The sequence below is a fragment of the Scyliorhinus canicula genome, chromosome 1 (genome assembly GCF_902713615.1).
Source record: "Scyliorhinus canicula chromosome 1, sScyCan1.1, whole genome shotgun sequence".
Taxonomy (NCBI): domain Eukaryota; kingdom Metazoa; phylum Chordata; class Chondrichthyes; order Carcharhiniformes; family Scyliorhinidae; genus Scyliorhinus; species Scyliorhinus canicula.
The window spans coordinates 41,711,140-41,736,502 of record NC_052146.1 but is presented as its reverse complement, the minus strand read 5'-3'; the positions used below and the strand labels follow the sequence as shown (position 1 = coordinate 41,736,502).

General features: G+C 43.3%; 1 protein-coding gene and 1 long non-coding RNA gene across 3 annotated transcripts in view; one reads left to right on the top strand and one right to left on the bottom strand.

Annotated features, from left to right (window-relative positions):
• Positions 1–22,757, top strand: part of morn3 (MORN repeat containing 3) — a 71,844-nt gene extending 49,087 nt beyond the window's left edge. For both annotated transcript variants that reach the window (XM_038789552.1, XM_038789541.1), the window contains exons 4-5: positions 11,658–11,842; positions 20,327–22,757. In XM_038789552.1, the coding sequence (XP_038645480.1) occupies positions 11,658–11,842; positions 20,327–20,404 (263 nt within the window). In that variant the 3' untranslated portion in view covers positions 20,405–22,757. The remainder of the gene's footprint in view (positions 1–11,657; positions 11,843–20,326) is intronic.
• On the bottom strand, positions 7,577–17,320 carry LOC119961952. The gene is made up of 3 exons (XR_005459771.1): positions 17,235–17,320; positions 9,404–9,506; positions 7,577–7,607 (listed from the first exon to the last, which is right to left on the bottom strand). It is a non-coding gene; the product is annotated as an uncharacterized LOC119961952 (long non-coding RNA).
• Positions 22,758–25,363: the final 2,606 nt, after the last annotated feature.

Sequence of the window (25,363 nt, the reverse complement as noted above, 5' to 3'; positions counted from 1 at the left end):
AATCTATCCGAGAGTAGACCCTATGTACGTGGGAGAAGAAAGAGTACTCGCGTGCCCTCGGCCTCGCAAACCTCCATGGATCCACCCCACCCATCTGGTCCATAAACCCTCTCAGTACCTTGGCCGCCGCCGGCCTCCTACCCGTCCTAGAGCTGGACCGATCCAGTGAAGGATCCAACATCGTATTAAAGTCCCCCCCCCCCATGATCAGACCTCCCGCCTCTAGATCCGGGACCCGTCCCAACATACGCCTCATAAAGCCCGCATCGTCCCAATTTGGGGCATACACACTAGCCAGTACCACCTTCTCTCCTTGTAACCTGCCCCTAACCATAACATACCTACCCCCCTTATCCGCCGCCACCTCCGATGCCTCAAACAACACATTTTTCCCCACCAGAATTGCCACTCCCCGGTTCTTCACATCCAACCCAGAGTGGGAAACCTGCCCCACCGATCCCTTCCTCAGGCGGACCTAGTCCGCCACCTTCAGGTGGGTCTCCTGAAGCATTGCCACATCTGCCTTTAGCCCCTTCAGGTGAGCCAGTACCCTCGACCGCTTCACCGGCCCATTCAACCCTCTCGCATTCCAGGTGACCAACCGGAACAGAAGGCATCCCGCCCCGCCCCCCCCTCCCCCGTTGACTAGCCATAGCCCGTCGACTGCCCACCCCAGGCCAGCACCCCCTGCCCGACCCAGTCCCCACAGCGACAACACCTCTCCTCTGTCCCCCCAGCCCCCACCAGCTCCTTCCTGACCCTACCAGCAGTAACCCGGTATTCCCCTTCCCCCCAGGCTAGGAACCCTCCCAGCCGCGAACCGTCCTCCATTGTACTTCCGTGGGTCAGTTAACTTCTGCTGACCCCGGAAACTCCCGCCAATAACCCGACCCCTCCCAAAGTGGGATCATCCCCCAATCTATCCCTCCTCCAGGCACCGCTCCAGCGCGGGGAAGAACCAGTTAAGGCCCCGCCTCCCCCATCACCGTCTCCGCCCCCCAGCCCCGCAGCGCGGGAAACCAGAAGAAAGCCCGGGCTTTCGCACTGCCCCACCACACCCTTCTGACGCAGCTCCCAAATAACAGCCCCACTCCATGCCCCCAACCCGACATAGAATACAACAAACCCCCCCGTCCCTCCCCGCAAGATACACAACTCAACCAATGCCCCACAGCAGAAAAAAACATAGCAGAACAACACCCCCATAAATAACCATATCAAAATTGCAAAAGTACAAAAAAAAAGAACATAGCAACAGCAGAATCCAGCGTTAAGATATTACAACCGACCCCGCAACCCCAAACCCCTAGTTCAAGTCCAGTTTCTCCGTCCGCACAAAGGCCCACGCCTCCTCCGGGGAATTGAAATAATAATGCCGGTCCGAAAAAGTTACCCACAGGCGCGTGGGCTGCAACATTCCAAACTTTATCTTTTGCCTGTAAAGCACCTCCTTCATCCGATTAAATCCGGACCGCCGCTTAGCCACCTCCGCACTCCAATCCTGGTAGATCCGTACTACCCCATTCTCCCACTTGCTGCTCTTCACCTTCTTGGCCCAGCGCAGCACACACTCCCGATCACTGAACCGGTGGAACCTCAACAGCACCGCACGCGGGGGTTCATTGTCCTTAGGCCTCCTGGCCAGTACTCTGTGTGCTCCCTCCAGCTCCAAGGGCAGATGGAAAGACCCGGCCCCCACTAGCGAGTTCAGCATTATAGCCACATAGGTTGTCAGGTCCGACCCCTCCAGCCCCTCCGCAAGGCCCAAGACCCGCAGGTTTTTCCGCCTCATGCGGTGAACAAGCTCCTCGAAGCGTTCCTGCCACTTCTTGTGGAGTGCCTCATGCCCCTCCACCTTACTCACGAGGACCACGGCCTCCTCCTCTCATTCAGTGGCCTGCGTCTGCAACTCCTTGATGGCAGCACCCTGGGTGGTCTGAATCTCCGACAGCCTTCTGTTTGTTTCCTGCAGAGAGCTCAGTACCTCAGCCTTGAAGTCTGTGAAGCAGCGCAGGAGAGCAGCTAGTTGCTCCTGGGCCCACTGTTTCCACTCCTCTGGAGCTCTGCCGGCGGCCATCTTGGATCCCTTCCCCCGTTTTTTCTGGGGAGCTGCTGCTGCTTTTTCCCCCTTTCAACTCCGAGTTTGAGTCATGGACTGCGGGGAAAGTCGTTGAGCACACCTTCCCCCACCGGGAGACGTCGAAAAATTTCCGTTTTGGGCTCTAAAAAGAGCCGAAAAGTCCGTTTAAAATGGGAGCTCCCAAATGTGTGGCTTTCTACTTCATCACAGCCACCGGAAGTCTCGCAGATGGGAGCCTTGTCCGACATTTTGGTCAGGCCAAATTGCTGCCGCAGTTGGTTCCAGGATTGGAGGGTGGCTGTCACTACTGGGCTGCTGGAGTGTTTTTTGGGTGGGGATGGGAGTGCTGCTGTGGCGAGGGCCCGGAGGGAGGTCCCCATGCAGGAGGCCTCCTCCGCACGCACCCACTCGGCTGCTGGCTCCTGGATCCATCCCCTTACTCGCTCGGCTGTTGCCACCCAGTGGTAGAATTGTAGATTCGGGAGAGCTAGTCCCCCCCCCCCCCCCGGATTTTGTTTTTTGTAGGACCTTCTTTGGGATCCTAGCGTTTGTACCCCCCCATACGAACGCCATGATAAGTTTGTCCAGCACTTTGAAAAAGGCCTTGGGGATGTAGATCGGAATTGATCTAAACAGGAAGAGGAACCTGGGCAGTACGTTCATTTTGATCGTCTGGACTCTCCCCGCGAGGGAGAGTGGGAGTGTGTTCCAACTTTGCAGGTCCTTTTTTACTTCCTCCGTCAGGCTGGTGAGGTTCCATTTGTGGATCCCTTTCCAGTCATGGGCTATTTGGATCCCCAGGTAGCGGAATTTATGTCGGGCTTGTTTGAACGGCAGCCCCTTTAGTGCTGCCCCCCCCCTTGCTGGTGTACTGGGAAGATCTCGCTTTTGCTCATGTTGAGTTTGTAGCCCGAGAAGGCTCCAAACTCTTTCAGGAGCGCGATGATTCCGTCCATGCTGCTTTGTGGGTCCGAGATGTAGAGGAGCAGATCATCTGCATAGAGTGAGACTCTGTGCTCTCTGCCTCCCCTTCGGATCCCCCTCCAATTTTTTGCTGCCCTGAGCGCGATTGCTAGCGGTTCGATTGCTAGTGCGAACAGCAGCGGGGACAGTGGGCATCCTTGTCTGGTGCCCCTGTGCAGCTGGAAGTATTGGGAGTTGGTATTGTTGGTCCGTACACTCGCCATGGGAGCGTTGTATAGGAGCTTTACCCAAGCGGTGAACCCTGTTCCAAGCCCAAACCGCTCCAGTACCTCTGAGGTATTTCCATTCGACTCTGTTGAAGGCCTTTTCTGCGTCCAGGGAGACGATCACCTCTTGTGTTCTCTCCCCGGAGGGGGTCATTATCACGTTCAGCAGGCGCCTGATGTTCGAGGTAAGCTGTCTACCTTTGACGAAGCCCATCTGGTCCTCTGTGACCACCTCAGGTACACAGTCTTCTAGCCTTTTGGCTAGGGTTTTGGCCAGTATTTTGGCATCTGTGTTCAGCAGAGATATGGGTCTGTATGTCCCACATTCCGTTGGGTCTTTGTCTCTCTTAGGTATCAGCGAGATTGAGGCCTGTGCTAACGTGGGTGGCAGTGTGCCCCTAGCTAGCGAGTCTGTGAACATCTCCCGCAGGTGCGGGGCCAGCGCTGTCGCAAATTTTTTGTAGAAGTCTGCTGGGAATCCGTCCGGTCCCGGCGCCTTCCCCGTCTGCATGGAGCTAATGCTGTCCATGATCTCTCCCAGCGCTAGTGGTGCTTCCAGGTCCCGTTTTCTGCCCTCTCCCACGACTGGTATGTCCAGTCCATCAAGGAACCGGTTCATCCCAGCCTTCCCCGTTGGGGGCTCTGAGGTGAGAAAGTTATTTCTGACCTTTCCTGCAGCACCTACCTCCTTGTGGCTGGAGGAGGTATTGTCGGTAATTGGGGTTGGAGGGTGGGGTTGTCTCGGTGATTTATGGAAGGATTTTGGAAGAAGAGAAGGTGTCCCTGAAGGGGGTGAAGGTGAAGTGGGAGGAGGAGTTATTGATGGTGCTGAAGGAGGGATTGTGGTGCGAGGTGCTGCGGAGGGTGAATTCCTCAACCTCGTGTGTGAGACTGGATTTAATACAGCTAAAGGTGGTACACAGGGCGCACCTGACAAAGTCCAGGATGAGCCAGCTGTTTGAGAGGGATGGGGAAACTTGTGAACAGTGTGGGAAGGGTCAAGCTAAACTTGTACAGGGGCGCATGTGGCGCAGTGGATAGCACTGGGACTGCGGCGCTGAGGACCCGGGTTCGAATCCTGGCCCTGGATTCACTGTCCGAGTGGAGTTTGCACATTCTCCCCATGTCTGCGTGGGTTTCACCCCCACAACCCAAAGATGTGCAGGTTAGGTGGATTGGCCACGCTATATTGCCCCTTAATTGGAAAAAATATATAGAATTGGGTACTCTAAATTTTTTTTTTTTTTTAAAGCTGATCTTGTACATATGTTCTGGTCCTGCCCGAAGTTGGAGATATTTTGGAGGTTGTTCTTCAGCACCATGTTGGCGGTCTTGCATGTGGACTTGGAGCTTGGTCCTTGGGGGCCATATTCAGGGTGTCAGACCTGCCGGAGTTTCAGGCAGGAGCGGGGGCAGATGTTTTAGCTTTCACCTCACTGATTGCTTGCAGGCAGGTTCTGTTGCGGCGGAGGTCAGCTTCTCCACCCTGTGCCTCGGCGTGGCTGGGGGGATCTAATGGAGTTCCTGCATTTAGAGAAGGTGAAGTTTGCTCTAAGAGGGCAAATGAGGGTTTGTTTATTCTGCATTTCGGGAAGCTAGTTGCCATCAACTGTTTGGGGGGTAGGTTGATTGGGGAATGGGGGGGGGGGGGGGGGGGTGGTTGTGCTGGGTTTACTTTATTTCATTTTGTAATGTTTTGTAGATATTAGAAAGTTTAAAACTTGAGTAAAACTTTTTTTAAACAATTAAAAATCATTTACATTTAATAGAATACCCTAATATTTCCTGGTTATCAGGCAAATAAGTATCCCAATTTCACATCCTGCATGTGCTTGAATGCCAAATCTCATAGCAGTGGAATCTCTACACCAGTCTAGCGAGATTTGCAGAGGAGAACAGCAAATCCGACAGCAATGTTTTGATTTTTGCATTTAATTGCACATAATTATTAGTCTACCCATTATTCCCACAGCCAGTCTCCCCATTACTACACGGGAGCTGTTGGTCCTAACCAGTTTATGGACAGCTTGATGTTGGGGATAGAAATCCAGTGGGCCTGCTGCGACTTACTGGAAGACTGTTGCCCTGAAATAATTGGTGCACTTTCTAAAGGCAGTTGGTGTACAACAGAGTTAGAATGTTGCATTACCTTAGCTAGAGGGCCCTAATTCATCAGTGCAAATGTGGACATACTCATGGAGCAAGTGAGGAATCAGAAGGAAGTCCTTTTTCCTTCAGATGGTCAATGGCTGTTCTTGAAGCATAGGCAGAAGAATGTCTGTGTTGTGGAAAATTAATCAACTGCAATGGAGAGAGGTGGCTGGGCGCCTGGTTGTTCATTAATTTCCGCAGCATTGTTGCTCGGTTCTTGCTGCAGTGCAGGAAAAAATTAATAATCTTACCAGAATTGCTAAGTACTACTCCACATTTCTAATTCTTGAAATTAGCTTGCAAAACCACATTTTGACCCAGTAGTAGCAATCCAACGCATCCCCATTTTCCATGCCTCTGCACCAATCACCACATCATCTTCTGATTCCATTCACACACTCAATCATTGCTACTACAACTCTCACAATTACTTGGGTCAAATGCCCAGAGATGATGTTTCTTTCTCTTAGCATCAAACTATGGTAAGTTGCCTCACTTATCCTCAAAATTCCTTAATAAGACAAATACCAATCCATTTTCACTCTTCTTGCAGGAGAAGCTGGCTCTCAAGAACGGGAGGACCTTACACACTGCATTGCAAACTTTGACAACAGTGGAGGACGTGGCCCTAGACATCATAGGCAGGGGAATGACAAACAACATTACAGACATTATTGCAGTGAAGCCATACAGAGGAGGGTGTTTGGACATTTTCCTGTTTTCTCTTTACACTTCACTCACTCACGTAGACACACAGACAGCACAACAACTTGATGATGCATTGTCTTGTGTAATGGCATGGCTGCTGGTAAATGGCGAGCTGCCCTATTCCAAAAGAAAAACTTGAAACAGCTGCCAAAATGGTTTTTGCAATTTGCATATTATTAGGAAAGGTTCTGAAATTGGGATATGATGTCCCCGACTAACTGTGATGATTTTATATTATTATATTATGCATTCATTAAAAAATAAAGAACAAAAACAAAATTACACTTTAACACAGGAATGGCTTTACACATAATAACAAGTATGAAGTTACTGTGAAAAGTCCCTAGTCACCACATTCCGGTGCCTGTTCGGATAAGCTGGTGCGGGAATTGAGCCCGCACTGCTGGCCTTGTTCTGCATTACAAACCAGCGATCTAGCCCACTGAGCTAAACCAGCTCATTATACAATACTTTAAAACTGTTCCAAACGATCTTAACTTGAACTACCCTCAGAGCTAACCTCCCACTTTTCTGTTTATAAACAATCTTGAGAGATTTTTAAATCTATAGAATTCCAGTAATGTTTATCCCAAAGTGCCCTTCTTTTCTTGGGTGTCCTCAAAGGCTGACAGCAACTGGTTCTCAAGGTCAGGCCTTGTTCACAGAGTCTTCTGGGAGAGCTAAGCAGCTACCCTGCTGTCTTCTGGGTGATTTAAACAGCTAACCCCTCACATGGGCTTCAATATTTCCTTCAATGCGTCCCTTCTCTTTGATCTCACTATTGTTTCAACCAGTCTCTTCAGATGTATTTTCTTCCCAGAATTGTTAAACTCTAAGTTCAAGCTCTATGTTTTACAAATAAACTTACTCTATCTTCCTTTACTTACACCTTTTCCAACTTTTATATATCCCCCTTTTAACTGAAACATCCCCCTTTTAACTGAAACAACCCACTTCAAAACTACTCCTATAATTGCCTTATGTGCAATTCTTATTGAAGTTACTCATGGTTCATTAACATATCAAAACCACTTCTCACTTAGACTCTTGCAGTCATCCTGTCTCTTACTCCAATGACCATACTTGCAACCCTCAACAGCCTGTCTTCTAGTACATAAGAAATATGACAATGATATTGCCAAAAGAAAAATATTACAGTTCCTTGTTTCCTTGACAACATTCATCTGCCACTGTTTTTCCTTACTAATACATGACTCCACTCTTTTAGAGGCCCTGCAGCCACACACATTCAGGAGGAGAAGTTTCCGAAAGATTCATTAACTTTTACTGTTGCTCTTCAATTGTCAGCAAAGAATTTAGTGTTAAGCTTTAACGGTGATTATACAATAAGTACTAGGAAGCAAGTCTTGACTTCTTGGACTCCAAATTTATTGTAATATAAATGCAAATTGCTGCGGATGCTGGAATCTGGAACAAAACCAGAAAATACTGGTCAATCTCAGCAGGTCTGACAGCATCTGTAGAGAGAAAAGGGAGCTATTGTTTCAAATCTGGATGACTGTCAAATTTATTGTGTTCCACAAAACAGTGCTACCTGTATCCCTTTACATATCGGTTCAGCCTATTAAACAATAAGTGCAATCTATTAGACAATTAAAATCCCGAGCTGAGGACCCGGGTTCAATCCCGGCCCTGGGTCACTGTTCGTGTGGAATTTGCAGATTCCCCCCATGTCTGCATGGGTCTCACCCCCTCAACCCGTATTCATTTTTCCCCTATTTAAAAAGAGTCCCCCCCGCAAACAGTCACCTACTTATGTGTTGTAAATAATTTTGCCAGGTGTACAGAGTTGCTGCTGTTGAGCTGGTGCACAATACCCTACCAGTTATTCTATTTTATTTTTTATTGTATTTTTTTTTCACTATGTACTATCTTCTTTTCTTTGGTATGTTTGGGTGTGCCCTTCTCTTCTATATATGTGTATTTATATATATATGTTTCTTATCCTGTGTACATAATGGTAAATATACCTTGTTCAAAAACCCAATAAAAAACATTTATAAAAAAAATGAGTATTTAAAAAATAAATTTAGAGTACCCAATTCATTTTTTCCAATTAAGGGGCAATTTAGCATGCCAATCCACCTACCAAGCAGTTGTGGGGTGGTAACCCATGCAAACAGTGGGAGAATGTGTAAACTCCACACGGACAGTGACCCAGAGCCAGGATCAAACCTGGGACCTCGGCGCCGTGAGGCAACAGCACAAGCCACCGTGCTGCCCCAAAAAATGATCATTACATTGGCCATTCTTTGGTGCTCTGATATCCATTCACACTCTGAATAGAACCAATGTGCAGGGGTAAGGACAAAGGGCAGGACACTACCCCATAATGCTCATTTGGAGAACTGGTGCAGACATGGTGGGCCTAAAGTTGTGAAAAGTGCTATCTATATGCAAGTCTTTTTTATTTGAATTACTCTTTCCACCTCATTTCAACTTGGTCATCCATCTTTCTAAATTGCTAAACCAATCTGATGTTCCGGTTTTCATATCAATTTTTTCCTTTCTAATTGGATCATAAACCTTTTCATTTTATCTTTACTATTCATCCACTTACTTACATCTCTGTTGTTACTTCACCTGAGGAAGGAGCTGCGCTCCGAAAGCTCTGTGTTTGAAACAAACCTGTTGGACTTTAACCTGGTGTTGTAAGACTTCTTACTGTGCTCACCCCAGTCCAATGCCGGCATTTCCACATCATCTCTGTTGGCAATGGGGTGGCACATGGCATAGTGGTTAGCACTGCTACCTATGGTGCTGCGGATCTGGGTTCGAATCCCGGCCCTGGGTCACTGTCTGTGTGGAGTTTGCACATTCTCCCCGCGTCTGCATGGGCAAAGATGCGCAGGTTAGGTGGATTGGCCATACTAAATTGCTCCTTAATTGAGAAAAAAAAAATTGGGTTCTCTACATTTATGAAAAAAAAATCTCTGTTGGCAATCTCAAAGGAACTGGAGTGAAGACGTTCAAGACAGCAATGCTCTTGAGTGCAACTAGAAATTAAGTGCTATCATTGGCACTTGGTTGCAGGAGGTGAAACAACTCTGAAATAACACCCCTAGAGAAGTGCAGCTTTCATATGCAGTGCTGATCAGATAAGTGCTGGTATGTTGTCCTCTCCCTGTTGTCAGTCATAAATGAGGAAGTTGTGAAAAAACCAACCCCAACATCTCAACAGCATGGACAAAATTTGCAAATATAAAAATGGTTAAACATTTCAATAAAGCTGGATATATAATTTTAGAAATACCTGCACAAAATGTCTTGTATGCCTTGGCTTGCCCTTCTGCCATGAGCCTGGGTAGAGGCCTCAAGTTGTACATTTCACATGGTGTTTGGGTATTGAGGGTTTTCTGTGGACAAATCTTTCAATTAAATATGGGTGAATTTTGTGAGTTCTTCTGCTGTTACTGTAGAAATTCAATAGCTAAAATGCTACACAACAACCCATGTTACCTGACCAGTGGATAGAAAAAGATTGACACTTTGTGTGGGGGAAATGCATCGTAGGAGTGTTTCTCACCATATTCCTGTAAAACAACAATGTCCAAGGTGACCCATACTAGGGAGGCAGGAAATTTACAAAACTCAAACTGTATGGGAGGGCAACGAAGATAACGTTTTTTCTAGTAATTTGTATGGTATGAGCAATTTTAAAAATTTTGCGTCAACTAGGCTCATCAATTTGAGCGTTTTATTGCTTCTTGTAGGAGCTGATATTTGTGGTGGGGTTAGAGTTGAATGTATCATGCTTGAGTGACTTGTGTGCTGAGCTGAGTATTGGTACTATATGCAGTCAAGTTAATCAGGCTATAGGGACAGGTGCTGGTTACTGGAAATTCACCACAAGTGCCATTTATCTATCAAGCATACCTTTCTATGTTTAAAAAAAATACTATGTAAGTAGGGAGGGGGAAGAAGAAAAACAAGGTTTCTTGCATCTTAAGCAAGGGTTGTGAAGTTAAGAACAAGAATACGGCAGGTGCTGGAAATCTGAAATAAAAACAAAATGCTGAAAATATTCAGCAGATCAGGTAGCATCTGTAAAGAAAGGAAAAAACCTGTGGTTTGAGAAACTCGCAAACACCCCTAAGATAATTACAATGCAAAAGTTGGTCCATATTTACAAGTTAAAGGTGTGAAAACAATAATCTGGTAGACCTCTCTTTGCTTTGTAATGGAGTCAGTGAGTCTGGTAAGATTGGGTTCCATTAGAGGTATAAATTATTCATGTCGGTCCCAGAATAAAGCGATGTTTTGAAGATAAAATTAATTAGTTTCAATTTCTGTCTGGGACATCCCAGTTGTGCCATGTTGCCATGAGGATAGAATCCATGGAGGTTGTTTTATGTTTTATCTGTTTGATTTCTCACCAAAAGATAGTTGAGTCAGCCTCGAATCATGAGGCAAGCAGCGAGAAAATCTGTAAGGAGCTGTGAACCAGGAATCTGTCAGGAGCTGTAATTGGGCAGCACGGTAGCACAGTAGTTAGTGTTGTTGCTTCACAGCTCCAGGGCTCCTGGATCCATTCCCGGCTTGGGCCACTGTCTGTGCGGATCTGCACATTCTCCCCATGTCTGCATGGATTTCCTCCCACAGTCCAAAGATGTGGACGTTAGGTGGATTGGCCATGATAAATTGCCTTGGTGACCAAAACGTTTAAGTGGGGTTGTTGGGTTACAGGGATAAGGTGGGAGTGTGGGCTTAAGTGGGGTGCTCTTTCCAAGGGCCGGTGCAGATTCGATGGGCCAAATGGCCTCCTTCTGCACTTTAAATTCTATGATTCTAGAAGCAGAGAGCAACTCGGAAATCAGATGTGTTTCTGATTTGGTGCCACGCAGTAAGAATGCAGTGAGGTCCATGCTTGAGCTGGGGAGTCCAAAATCATGAGGAGTTGGAAGGTTAGCTGGATTTTAATGGAAGGACTCCATGAAATCCCATACCTCTAACAATAGAGAGAACACTGAGGAATATTGAAGTGAATTCTTGAGAACTGTACCACATCTTTGTCTGTCCCGAGGAGAAGTAATGAACCCTCATAGTCCCATAAAGTACAGGGGAACATTTGGGTGGTAATAACCAAATGGGCCCTGTTCTGCTGCAACCTTGGGTTTAAAGTATAAGTATTTACATAATATAGTTTTAATTTAGAAGCGCTTGTTTTGTTTAATTCTAGTCCATAAAAGGTTTGTTTAAAACATGAAATCTCATGGTGTAATTCATTCAGTAACTGGAAGTTGAATCTCTTTTTAAGATGGTACTGATCTTCATACTGATTTCCACCAAGATCATATCGATATCCTCCTTGGATAGAACAGGTATAATGATGATATAACTAGTTACACATCAAAATTGCCAATTTGTCTCGAATGCCAATATTTCAAATAATTTGCTTATCAAGACTGTACAGATGTACTGAAGAAAATCTGTAGGATACAAATTGTTGGACAAGCTACCTTAAATAGTTTGTTTTTTTACATAATTTAATTGTCTTATTTATTCAGCTAATGAAAATCGCTATGAAGGCATATGGAAAAATGGAAAGAAACATGGAGCAGGAAAGTTTTTCTTCTTTGAGAAAGGCCAGTTGTATGAAGGTGTGTGGGTAGATGACATTGCAAAGTGTGGAAAAATGATTGACTTTGGTCGAGAAGAGGCGATTGATCCTACTTCTTATCCAATACCACAGGTATTTTAATTTTACTGTTAATTATCAGATAATCTTGTGCTTGATTTGCACAATTTATTTTCATGTATATAACAAGTACAGAATGAAAAAAGACCATTTGGTACACTGCGTCGTTTCTTTCCAACAGACCATGCACAATTTGTATTATTGGGGATATGCTGCAACATATTAATCTTTTAAAAATTTTTTTAGAGTACCCAATTCTTTGTTTCCATTTAAGGGGCAATTTAGCGTGGCTATTTCAAGATGCTCCTTAAAACTTACCTCTTCGACCAAGCTTTTCGTTGTCTGCTCTGATATCTCCTTATGGAGCTCAATATTGGAGTTTGTTTGGCATCTGTGAAGCATCTTGAATGCTTTATTTTTTTCATTTTTAATAAATTTGGTGCCCAATTTATTTTTCCAATTAAGGGGAATTTAGCGTGGTCAATCCACTTACCTGCACATCTTTCAGTTGTGGGGGTGAAACCCACACAAACAGGTGAAACCCACGCAAACATGGGGAGAATGTATGTCTACGTTTAGGAGAAAAACGTCCGTGAAAAAGGGGCTAACAGAAGTCCGCTGGGGAGTGCAAAAGTCAGCACAGGAACTGTAAGGAAAGTGGAGGCTGGAGCACCAGGGGAGGCCGCATCACTCCGAGCAGAAGAAATGACTGAGGTAATGGCTGTGGAACTTGAAAAACAGTTCACAAAACACATGGAAGCGATGAAGAAGGTGATGGGGGCGGTATTGAAAGTGCTGGTGGAGGAGGCGATTGCCCGGTGAGGGCAGCGGTATCAAGTGCAGTGGCGGAGGTGCAGGAGCAAGGTGAGATACTGAAGGAAGTGGAAGAGGCATTATCGCAGCACAGTGATCAAGTCACCTCGATGGGGAAGGAGTTGCGGAGGGTGATAGAGACCAACAAGGGTCTGCGAGCCAAACTGGAAGACCTGGAAAACAGATCCAGGCGACAGAATCTGACGATTGTGGGTCTGAAGGGGTGGAAGGCCCAAGGCCGACAGTATTTTGCCACGATGTTGGCGAAGCTATTGGGGGAGGGGGACAATCTCTCCTGATATGAACTGGATCGGGCTCATCGGTCATGGAGGCCTATACCAAAGGTGAGTGAGCTGCCAAGAGTAGTAACTGTGTGTTTCCGTAGGTACAGCGTGAAGGAGAAAGTCCTGGGGTGGGAAAAGCAGAAGTGAGTGGTGCAGTGGGCTGGAGCTGGTATACGCCATCTACCAGGACTTTACGGTGGAGCTGGTGAGGAGGCGGGCTGCCTTCAGCCGGGTGAAGAAGGCACTGCACATCAGCAAGGTGCAGTGCAGCATAGTATATCCAGCTTTGTTGCGGGTAACCTACAAATCCAAGGACTTTTATTTTGGGATGGCGGAAGCAGCGGAGGAGTTTGCGAAGGCAGAAGGACAGTGGCAGAATTGAGAAATGGCCGTGTACTGATGTAGCCTCATCTAACTTTACTTTTTCACTATGTGTTGGTGTATGTACTAAATGAGTCAATGCTGTATATATTTGGACAAGGGAAAAGTTGGGACTTACATTTGCAATGATGGTTCTTTGGGGCTTGGGCGTGTATGCGGGAGTTGTGTGCTAAAGGAGATTTCTTGGTTTTCCTGGGACCGGACAAGGGGGAAGGAGGCCCGGGCAGGAGCCTCCACGCTGGCCGGTTTTAGCTGGCCAGTGAATAGGAGTGAGGTAGGGGAGGGGCTGCAGCCATCGGAGCCTGGTAGAACAGGTTTCGGTGAGTCTAGCCGGGTGAAAAGTTGGGCGAAGGAACCGAGGTTGGGGGGAGGAGTTTACAAGGGGAAGTGGAGGGGAGGAGTCTGGGTGGGGTGGGCGGGTGTCTACAATTCATGGGTGCCATTCACGGTACTCTTTCGGGGATTGGATGGCATTGAATATTGGGGGGGGGGGGGCTGGTTGGGGAGGTGGACTGTATATGTCAATGGTGACCATAGGCGATTCCTGATTCCTTTTTCTTTTTTCCTTTTTTTTTCAACTTGGGAGTGTTTGTTTTACTTGATGCTTATATTGTCAGGTGGGTCGTTGTTTAGGGGGTGGCGGGAGGATGGGATCGTTGTTGATAAGGGGATTTACATTTTATTCGTTACCGTTTACTGTTTGTTGGTGGGGTCTAAATTCTGAAGAAAATGTGAAAATGGAGAATAAAAATATTTACAAAACAAAACATGGGAAGAATGTGCAAACTCTACATGCACAGTGACCCACGGCCAGGATCGAACTTGAGACCTCGGTGCCGTGAGGCAGCAGCGCTAACCATTATGCCAACATGCTGCCCAACATATTAATCTTTTCAGGAAAGGTGCTGATTTACCACATATTTAAAAAAGTAAGGTGTACAAGTCTATTTCTACAATATTTTGTATCATATAATCAGCTTAACCAGGGTATACATTACTTATTTCTCATTTGCTAATTGTGTGGGGTCTCCAACCCCATCACATTACAGTAAAGAAACATTCTCTAATATGGAGCTGCTGTGGTAGTTGCCAGTCCATCTGACTACCTTCTCCCAATGGAATTCTTGCTCCTTGACGGCATAGTGAATTTCAAAGGCTTTGTTTACTGATTTCCCTCTCCCATCCCCACGACCATATACAAGACCCATTTTGTCACCTTGTGTAACAAGATTGTCAGCTCTCAGCTCTTTGTTCCAAAATCTCATTAATCACATCCAGCATCAGTCTACAGAAATCATTCCCAAGCAAGCATTTGAAAATACTCCTTATATTAGTTCTTCCCTTAGGTTCCCAATGCTGTTAACCCATTAATCATTTGTACCTGGACACATGGTCATTGTTGACATCCTCCCATCTATGTCAGATGATGGACATGTAGCAAATCACATCTGTTGGGGATTGTTTCATATGGTGCACTTTTGCTGATATCTGAAGAGACTGATATCTGTGAGAGGCCGGGTCTACCATGAGTGCCGCATATGAAGTAATTATCAGGTATCATTCTGGTTGTTGTTTTCGGTGTTGATGCCTGTTCCCAACCCCTGATTGTCATGGTTGCACACACCAGCCCACAGGTAATACGGCTATTTGCTTCTGTCACCAACCAGTGTCTCTTAGGTATGAAAAGTAGTGTTTAGGTCCTTCATGTCAAGCTAACAAACACCCTTGAAGTGGAGCTTTGGGCATCCTACAGGTTTGGCACCGGCTTCCTCGTCATACAGAAAATCATAGAATCCCCACAGTGAAAAAGGAGGCCATTTTGGCCCATCGAGTCTGCAGCCGTCTCTGAAAGAGTATACTAACCTCGGTCCACTCCCCCGCCCTTTGCCCCTAACCTCACCTAACCTCTGCATACTAAGGGGCAATTTAGCATGGCCAATCCACCTAACCTGCCCATCTTTGGGTTGTGGGAGAAAACCGGAGCACCTGGAGCACTCAGACCAGGGGAGAATATGCAAACTTCACACAGACAGTTACCCAAGGCCCGAATTGAACCCGGGCCCATGAAGGAGTGAGGCAGCAGTGCTAACCACTGTGCCGCCGTATGAGTAACCAAATGGATTATTATAGCTGTCTTTGATCGTATCTTCATTTAATGTCCCCAGACTAAGGCCATTGCTGGCAACCTCGGCAACTTCCCGTTCCTCAGTCCAAGGCCAGATATGGTACTGTCAACCTGGCTGAGATCAAATAAATATGCGCAGCCCAGGGTTTAAACATTAAAACATCCTGATCTTTATCGTTCAGTAAAACATTCTAACTTACTATCTTCAGCTGCTTCATCAATGACCATCCCATTGTGTAAAGGTCCTTCCTGTTTATTTCCTTTGTTCCTATTCCTTTAATTTACTATTTTGGCTCTTGGACCCATAATTGGGATGTGTCTTTAAGCAGAAGATTCAAAATTGAAGCAGCCTGCTTGCCAGGATATTGTGTTCCTAGGCTTAGTATTTTGGAAAGGAGAAGCTAGACTCTTTGGCATCGAGTGGATTTTGAGGAACCAACTTTGGAGAGGGTTGGCTCGATTGGTTAACTGTTGGGTTGATCTGGGACAGTGTTCTGCCTGAAAATGGTCAATGATTGGTTTCTGCATGATGCTTTCTAAGAGAACTTAGTAGAAGTGTTTAGAGCTTGGCAGTGAAAGGAACGCTCTCTCTCTCTCTCTCTCTCTCTCCTGCTTGCTAATGTGAATTTACTGCTCAATTGTTCTGAAAGCAGTGAGTGCCTGGCACATCCTTTTCCGTGAATCTGAAATTATGCTGAGTCTGCCGAGATGGTAGACAACCTTGCCAGAAAAAAAACATCTTGGGCAGCACGGTGGCGCAGTGGGTAGCACTGCAGCCTCACGGCGCCGAGGTCCCAGGTTTGATCCCGACTCTGGGTCACTGTCAGTGTGGAGTTTGCACATTCTCCCCGTGTGTGCGTGGGTTTTGCCCCCACAACCCAAAGATGTGCAGAGTAGGTGGATTGGCCACGCTAATTTGCACCTTAATTTGAAAAATAAATTGGGTACTCTAAATTTAAAAAAAAAGAAAAAAAACATCTCAAGCCGAGAAGGAAAATGTACCAAACGAAAGCCTGAACTTCAGAAAGACATTGACTGGAGGTCCTCCCAGTACATCAAAGATCCTTGTTCTTTTATTTTCATTAATATTTTCTTTCCCTTTCCACCACCCTTTCCCCTCGGTGTTGTTTGTCTGTGTCTATGTCTTTGTGTGTGTATGCGTGCTGAGAGTGAGGCAAGGGGGCATTTTCTGTCCATTTAATTATAATACATTACATAATAAACGGTTACTTTTGTTTTATAGTTACAAACCTGGTGACTGTAGTTTATTGGGCTCAAACAAGGACCTTGGGTATTTTAAATATAATATAATTTCACCTGATTTGTGACTCCGGGTCAAGTGGGGCTGGAATTGACCAAACACTGGCCCAGGGTGTTGTGACAATTGTTCAGAAGTGGGTTGTTTCCTGATAATTGCAAAGTGTTCAGCAGCATTTTTTTATTCCTTGGATAATGAAGCAGTCTATCCTCATCTGCAACATTTGTTCCACATCAGTGCCAGGCAATGACCGGAACAAGAGAACCTTTCCACCTTGTCTTAAAGTTCAAACATATTAATATTGCCTGGTCCCCCATCAATAATATCCGAGCATCATCGTTGACCAGAAACACTACAACACCATTCACATAAATTCTGTGACTACTAAAGCTGGTCAGAGACTGGATATTATACATCCGATGAACGCCCTCCTGACTCGCTAAATCTCTCCATTAGCTATAAGTGTGAATAAATACTCCACTTGACTGGAGGCGTGTAGTTCTAAAAACACCAAAGAAGCTTGATGCCAGCCAGCCAAAAACAGTTTACTTGATTGGAACTTCATTCACTAACCTAAACACCCACCCTATCTGCCATGCTGTGCTTACAGTGTGCACTCGACAGGATGCAGTGCAGTAACTCGACACAGCTTCATGAGCAGCACCTCCAGGTCTAGTTCTTAGCTGTTGCAGACCAACTGATTAGAACCTCTGATGCAGCATAAATATTTAATTGTTCAATCAGCATCTTTATTGTGGGCTACTGTGATCTCATTATAGCCATTGTGGTCTAGAATTCCAATTCCATAACAATATTAAATTAGAATAACTAATTGTAAGTTCCTCCTTTACTTCCTGATAAATCTTTTTTCCCCTCTGTTCCTATTGGGTTAGCCTCCATCCACTCAATTGGCAGAGCTCATATTCCACGAACCCCGAGCAGGGATCTATCGATGATCCCCCATGGCCTTGGTGATCGTCATAACAGTAGGCCTTTACTAACGCTTTCCTCTTGGGTCAATCACAATAAAACTTATAAGACGTATACAGACTAATTTGTGTTGCAGTTTGTTTTGCATGTCCTTCTCTCTTTTCTGCATCCCACGATTTTCCCCCCCCTTCACCCCAGCCTCTCCTACAGGATGGATGTGTAATTGTGGAACCCGGGTCCTTGGCACCGTGATGCAGCAGTGCTAACCACTGTGTCACCGTGCCGCCCTGAATTTGGATTAAGTTAATCAAATTACCTATATTGAATGTTTATCCATTCATTGAATCAATGTTTGTAAAGTAATTTTTTAACCTGGCTCATGTACAGAAATAAAGAGTCGGATAGCTGGGATTAACTGATAGAGCCATAATTTGCTGTCAAAGGAACCGAGTCTGATACTGCTCCTCGTTATTTATGTACAAATGATACAGAAACTTCAGGCAAGAGACAGATGCATAGTCAAATTCAAATATTACAAAATTACTGCAAGAGTTGCTTTGCTCAGATTCAAAAAAAATGGGCATCTCACTTCTAGCTCACCATGGAAATGCATTGAAAGGCATGGGGTTGTTGTATTTGCAAAGTAGACACAAACAAAACTCACAACATAAAGTCTTGCACATTTTAGTCTGAGTACCTTTTTGATAAGTGTTGATTACACAGGAGCTACGCAGTGTTCACTCAAATCACAGGTATGCAATTTCTGTCACTGCAACATTATGAGCTCACAATTCTACAATGCTGTACAAAAAAAGTTGAAAACCCAAACGTGCAAGGACGTGTCCAACTAATGGCAGATGTTGTTACATGCCTCACTACAACAAATTATGGTTTGATTTTCTTCTCATTGCTGCTTGCGATTTATATGTCGCTTCTATTAATGCCTGACGTGTTTCTTTACACAACAATGGTAGCTGCAATTCCAAAAGTAATTTATTATAGGACAGCACGGTGGTGCAATGGTTAGCACTGCTGCCTCATGCGCTGAGGACCCGGGTTCAGTCCCGACCCCGGGTCACTGTCCGTGTGGAGTTTGCACATTCTCCCCGTGCATGCGTGGGTATCACCCCAGAACCCAAAGATGTGCAGGGTAGGTGGATTGCCATTCTAAATTGACCCTTAATTGGAAAAAATGAATTGGGTACTCTAAATAAACATATTTCAAATATAAGGAAGTAAATGTGAAAGTTCATAATTTTACCCACTGGTGTAAAGGTAAATTTGCCCTGCTTGTGGAGAAAAATTATATTATTGTTCTATTTTTGAAAAAGAATTTTTTTTCAACTTTTAACAAGGAAAATACACTATATCGATATAGATTTTGCTTAGCAGATTCCATGGAAGTTCCCAGGTGATAAGGTTACTTAAGTCCCTAAAAATGTTATAATAGCAATTTTAGAGACTGAAAATTTATTATGCAGGGTTGTTAATATTGGAAGAGTTCTAATAGTTTTGCAAACGTTCTCAGATTTGAGAAACCTAATTCTGGTAGCTTGATCAGGAAATATGGATTTCAAAGCATTAACTGAAGCAAATATTTAGTATTTATCAGTTACTGGCTTTATACCAAAATGTAACACATTTTTGATTCAACACCCAATTATTTACTCTTTGTTTATTACTATGTTTCCCTGCCTCACTGTCTTCAAACCTTCACTTCATACCATATACAGACAAAATAAGACAATGATTACATTTGAGAGCACCATTCAAATTTACCACGTTTATATATTTGACATAACATTAGAAAATTAAATATTTACATCTGCTGAAGGTTCCAAGTACCTCTAAATTTCAGGTACTAGATGGAGCCAGTCCTAACTAGTTTCCATCGCCAATTAAAGACCCTTCATCTAAGCTAAGTTCAAAGTAAACTACACTCTGCATGCACTGACATACACTCATGCGTAAACATTATTGTTGCTGCGAATGCACTAGACATGTCTAAACTGGATTGTTTTACTGCCAACAATGTTGAAAAAATTAAATTGGGTACTCTAAATTTATAAATTTAAAAAAAAAAATTTAAATTAAAAAATGTCTGACAAATCTGTTAGAGTTCTTTGAGGAGGTAACAAAGAAGTTAGACAAAGGAGAATCAGTGGACCTGATTTAATTAGATTTCCAGAAGGTCTTTGACAAGGTGCATCATTAATGTATATTGTGAAAATTTGGTCCCAGCACTGACCCCTGAGGAATACCACTGGTCACCGGCTGCCATCCTGAAGAAGACCCCTTTATCTCCACACTCTGTCTTCTGCCAGTCAGCCAATCCTCTATCAAGCCATGGTCTGGTAGAGCCCAGACAAAGTTACAACTTCCCATGTCAAAACAAAAGTATAAATTCAAAACTAAATTTTTACAGCTCGATGGCATAATAAGATGGGCCAAATGACCTATTTCTGCTTCTAATTCTTGTTACAATGATTCTTCATTTAAAAAATATATATTTATGTTTGAATATTATTCAGTTCACCACGCCCATAATATACAAAGGCTGCAGCTTTTCATCAACTGTGATATTTAGTATATGAAATTCGAACCAGATAAATTTAGTTTAAAAGTCATTCTGTAAGTGTGATCTTGATACCTAAAGATGAATCAATAATTTTTTAAAACTGTACTGCTTGTTACAAATGTGGAAGCTACAGTAACATGGAATTAAGAGATTTTGGGTTTTTTTCCAGATTAAACTACGAAACCCAACTTATGTTTTGGAGCGAGCCAGATCAAGATTTCTGGATAAAAATGAAGAAGATACCTAATAGCCGACATTTCATTTCTTCCACGAGTTCAAGATCGCAAAATTCAAGCTATGTGATATGACTGTCCTTTTCAGAGTGGTGCATACAATCAATCTCATGTACATTAGTTTTAGATTTACATTTGGTACTCAACCACATGTTCACATATAAACACAACATCTGCAAATTAACCAATAATTTCTGCAACAATTCCAACAGAACGTTTCTGTAAAACATTTGTACTGGACCTAAGTAAGAATTATTCATTGCATGTAAATTGAATATCTGGTGGGGCAACATTCATCTATTTTTTGGATGAGTGCTTTGGTGGGGATTCTCCAGTGCAGTAATCTGAATCTTTAATGGTGAGCTTTTCATTTTCTCCCAGGTTCCTTGATCATACTCTGCAGTTTTTTCGTACTTCAATTTCAGTTTGCCTCGATCTAACCTCCTTCAGCTATTCACACTTCCATTCTACATTGAACTTTGATTTCTCTCATTCTGCTTCCTGTTACCTTATGCCAATATCAACGCAATTTAAGCATCTTACAGGTACCATAATCACATTTTCCTTGTGTTTTTCCCCCACCTCTTCCCTTTGTTCAGTTCCTTTTAAAATTTTGTTCTAATATTCTTCACTTTTGATGTGAAAGGTCAATACCCAAAATGTTAGCTCGTCGGTCCTTTCCAGATGGTGAGTTTGTGGCTCCAGTATTTTCTATCTAACATTTCCAGCTTCTGCAGTTTTCGCTCAGCATGATCCAGTGTATTGTTTTTCCATTGTATTCAGCAAGTTAATCTGATTTTCATAATTGAAATTTACCAAAATGTAAAACTGTTGCAATGGAGGATCTGTGTATGTTTTAATTGCTAAATGTTATAAATGGGAAAATGGGGAGAAAAAATAAGCTATTGGATTTACTCACTATCTAACCATAGTAAAGTGAATGTGAAGACATCAGAGAACTTCAGTGCTCTTAACTGCTGTGTCACCACAATCAAGTAACTATGTGATATTGATGCATCTAAATTAATTCATGAAACATGGACACTTGTGGGAGGACCATTCTCCAACCTGCTTAACTTACTCCAAGGCAGGAAAGTTTTAATTTTTAAAAATTTCAGATTTTTGCATAATTTTCCACTTTACATTGCATCTAAGTTAAACTGCTGAACATTTAGAACGACTGCATTAAATTCGACACCATGTTGATGGACAAATCCAGTGTGCATGACAGGTCTGAAATTGTCTGATTCTGGTTGGCAAGTTTCCATTTACTCTGGCTTCAGCACTTTCCAGTTTTTTTTAATAAAAAAGATCTCATCAATGGAAATTTGTGAATTAGCCAATTTAATTAACACAGCAGAAAAAAATATCTGATTTCAGTAGTTAACAGTACGCAAGATAAAGATTATTTTTATAAGAATTTATTAGGTGATTTTTGCTGAATCTTTCCTGAAGACTTTATGATACTGAACTTGAGTTTCCTATTTAAAGTTTAAAATCAAACCTTTTAGGGACCAATTTAAACAGATATCAAACTTTGTACAATTTTTTTTTGGACTATCAGGGCTTCTGACTCACTGTTCTTCAAATTCAGATAGTAAATGGAAATTCAATAACCACTAACCATGAAAAACAAAATACACATTCTGTAGAGATCCAACACAAATCATGAAAATAACACTTTGTAGGTTCATACCATTCTCATGCAATAGCTTTTTACATTAGTCATTTAATCTGGGCAGATTTAACAGGGAACCATTTTTGATTTTGTATGTTAAAAATGCAATCTTGTCCACATTTAAAAAAATAAATTTAGAGTACCGAATTCTTTTTTTTCCTTAATTAAGGAGCAATTTAGCATGGCTAATTCACCCACCCTGCACATCTTTTTGGTTTCTGGGGTGTGACATCCATGCAATGCGGTGAAAATGTGCAAACTCCACACGGACAGTGACCCGGGGCCGAGATCGAACCAAGGTCTTCGGCACCCTCAGGCAGTAGTGCTAGCCACTGCACCACCATGCTGCCCAATCTTGTCCATATTAAGAAAATTAACATGCTAGGTTTTATTGCTGACCTTTACACCATTTCAAATACAGCTTGTAGGGAGAGTTTTTTTGGACAGCATATTTCCAATATTAATGTCCCCTTTAAAGTAGATCATAATCATTTGTAAATCTTTGCCCAAATTGAAAACTGTTTTTTCATTTGTTAAAAACCTTGACTCCATTTATATTGAGAAGCATTTGCTACAAGAGAAAACTGCAAGTTAAAAAATATTGGGTAAAAGCTTGAGTTGCAGCAAAATATCACAATTTCTTCAAGTATATGAATAAATAAGCTGAATTGTTCAGTTATAGACATTTACCCAGAATTAAAAAGTTTAAAAAAATGTTTTTTTTAATTTAGAGATTCAATTCTTTTTTTCTGACTAAGGAGCAATTTTAGCGTGGCCAATCCACCTAACCTGCACATCTTTGAGTTGTGGGGGTGAGAACCACACAGACATGGGGAGAAGGCAGCAGTGCTAACCACTGTGCCACCGTGCCACTGTCTGAATTAAAAAGTTAATGTACATTTGGAATATCCTGTCAAAATGATATGTCCGGTGAAATTGCAACCTTTTAACGTCAAGCCATTGCCACTGACAGAAACACGAGGGGGAAAGAAGAGGGAAATGTTGATAGGGTTCGAAGAATGGGAGGACACATGTGGAACATAAATGTTTTAAAAATTTTATAAATTATTTTTTAAAATTTAGAGTACCCAATTATTTTTTCCAATTAAGGGGCAATTTAGCGTGGCCAATCCACCCACCCTGCACATCTTTGGGTTGTGGGGGTGAAACCCACGCAGACATGGGGAGAACGTGCAAACTCCACACGGACAGTGACCCAGGGCCGGGATTCGAACCCGGGTCCTCAGCACCGTAGGCAGCAATGCTAGCCACTGTGCCGCCCTATGTGGAAAATAAATATTGACATTAAGCTGTTAATGAATCTGTGTAATTCACTTCCGTAGAGTGCGGTCAATGCTGGGGCAGTGAGTAAATTTGGAGTTAGATTTTTAAGTGGTACTGGGTTGAAGGGTTAGGGAGGCCAATGGTGGAGCAGACTTGTTGGCCTAATTCTGCTCCTATATCTCATGAACTTGTAAGCTGTTGAGCCAAATGGCTTGTTTCTGAGCTGCAAGTACTGTAAGATTTCTGTAATGTGAATTACTTGTAAACGCAAAACTAAAAACTGAGGTACAAATGTTTTGGGAATAAATCACATTAAATTGGAATCCTACAATGAATGGATGTTCTGTGACATTGCTAACGGACATCAGAAGAACACTGCTGGAGCTGAGAAAACAAAGTAATCAAAGTTTGGAAGTGGCAGAAGAGCAAAGCAATAGGGTACCCGAGGCCCAACTTTCCAGGTGGAGTTTTGTTTCATCTCAGCATGCCCAGGTCACAAATATGGAGTGCACTATTTAATAACATTTTTTGAATTAGGACATAAAAGTTTAGTGCCAAACACAACTTATCAGAAGAGGTGGGAAACTAAACATTTACATGAATTCTATTGTAAATGTTTGCAATGGCAATTTCATTTATGAAAAACTTTATAGGAAGTAAGGTTATGCACTCAGGTATACATGCCATCTATGAAAACACATGCCATATGTAAAGGTTTTAAATGAACAAAACTTTGAAATCCAAAATACAAACTGTGAAGACTGTTTTAGAAATCAATAAGTAATATGTTTGTAAGTTACCAAGGAATTACTGGTTTTAATGATGGTTTTCAGATATACCAGATGTGAAGGTTGCGTAAACTCATTAACTTATTGTGGTTTCGCGCTTGTAATTAGAAGGCAAAAAACTACCAGAATATGGAATAAGGTCCAGATACAAGGTATGTTCAGGATTACGATTGAATGCTTTTAAAAACCTCTAACTTGTGATTATCTTTGTTCTTCATTAAAGCACATTTGCATTGTAAACTTGGTTGGAGTTCACTAATTTGAACACTAATATTTTTTCAAATGTTCAGATAGCCCATAATGCTACTTATGTCCACATTTCAGGAGGGGTTAGATTTTTAAAAATAAATTTAGAGTACCCAATTCATTTTTTCCAATTAAGGGGCAATTTAGTGTGGCCAATCCACCTACCTTGCACATCTTTGGATTGTGGGGGCGAGACCCACGCAAACTCCACACGGACAGTGACCCAGAGTCGGGATTGAACCTAGGACATCGGCGCCGTGCGGCAGCAGGGCTAATCCACTGAACCACCATGCTGCCCACAGGAGGGGTTAGATCATTGATGTGCTATATTTTGGTTGCTTTGTAAGAGTCTCATGTTCTTATTATGCACTTTAGCTAAGTTATTATTGCTGAATAACATATTGAGGATTTTTCTTTGTGGACCTCACAATCACATCGTAATGGAGGGGGATAAAGTCTTTTTAGCTTCATATCAAGATTCTGTTTCTACTACACGAGGAAAAAAATTGACCGCTTCAAGGAGGGTGGACAAAAACAGTCAAGTTGTTAAAGGAATATCCAGGCTGAATTAATCTGGAATAAAAACAGAAATTGCCATTTGAAATTTTTGAATCAGTCCATTATCAAATAGCCAAATGTAATGGCCTTGAAGAATCCTCAGCGATGATACCCTGAGACTCCTGTAGGGTTGGTTCTTGGGAATTCAATTGTGTTCCAAAAGGTTTTTCAAAATTGTCTTCACATATCCGGCTGCCTCACAGCACCAAGGACCCTGGTTCAATTCCGGCCTTGGGTGACTGTGTAGAGCTTGCACATTCTCCCCATGTCTGCGTGGGTTTCCTCCGGGTGCTCTGGTTTCCTCCCACAGTCCAAAGATGTGCAGTTTCGGTGGATTGGCTATGCTAAATTGCCCCTTAGTGTGCAAAAGGTTAGATCGTGTAACGGGGGAATAGGGTAGAAGCATGGGCCTAGTTAGG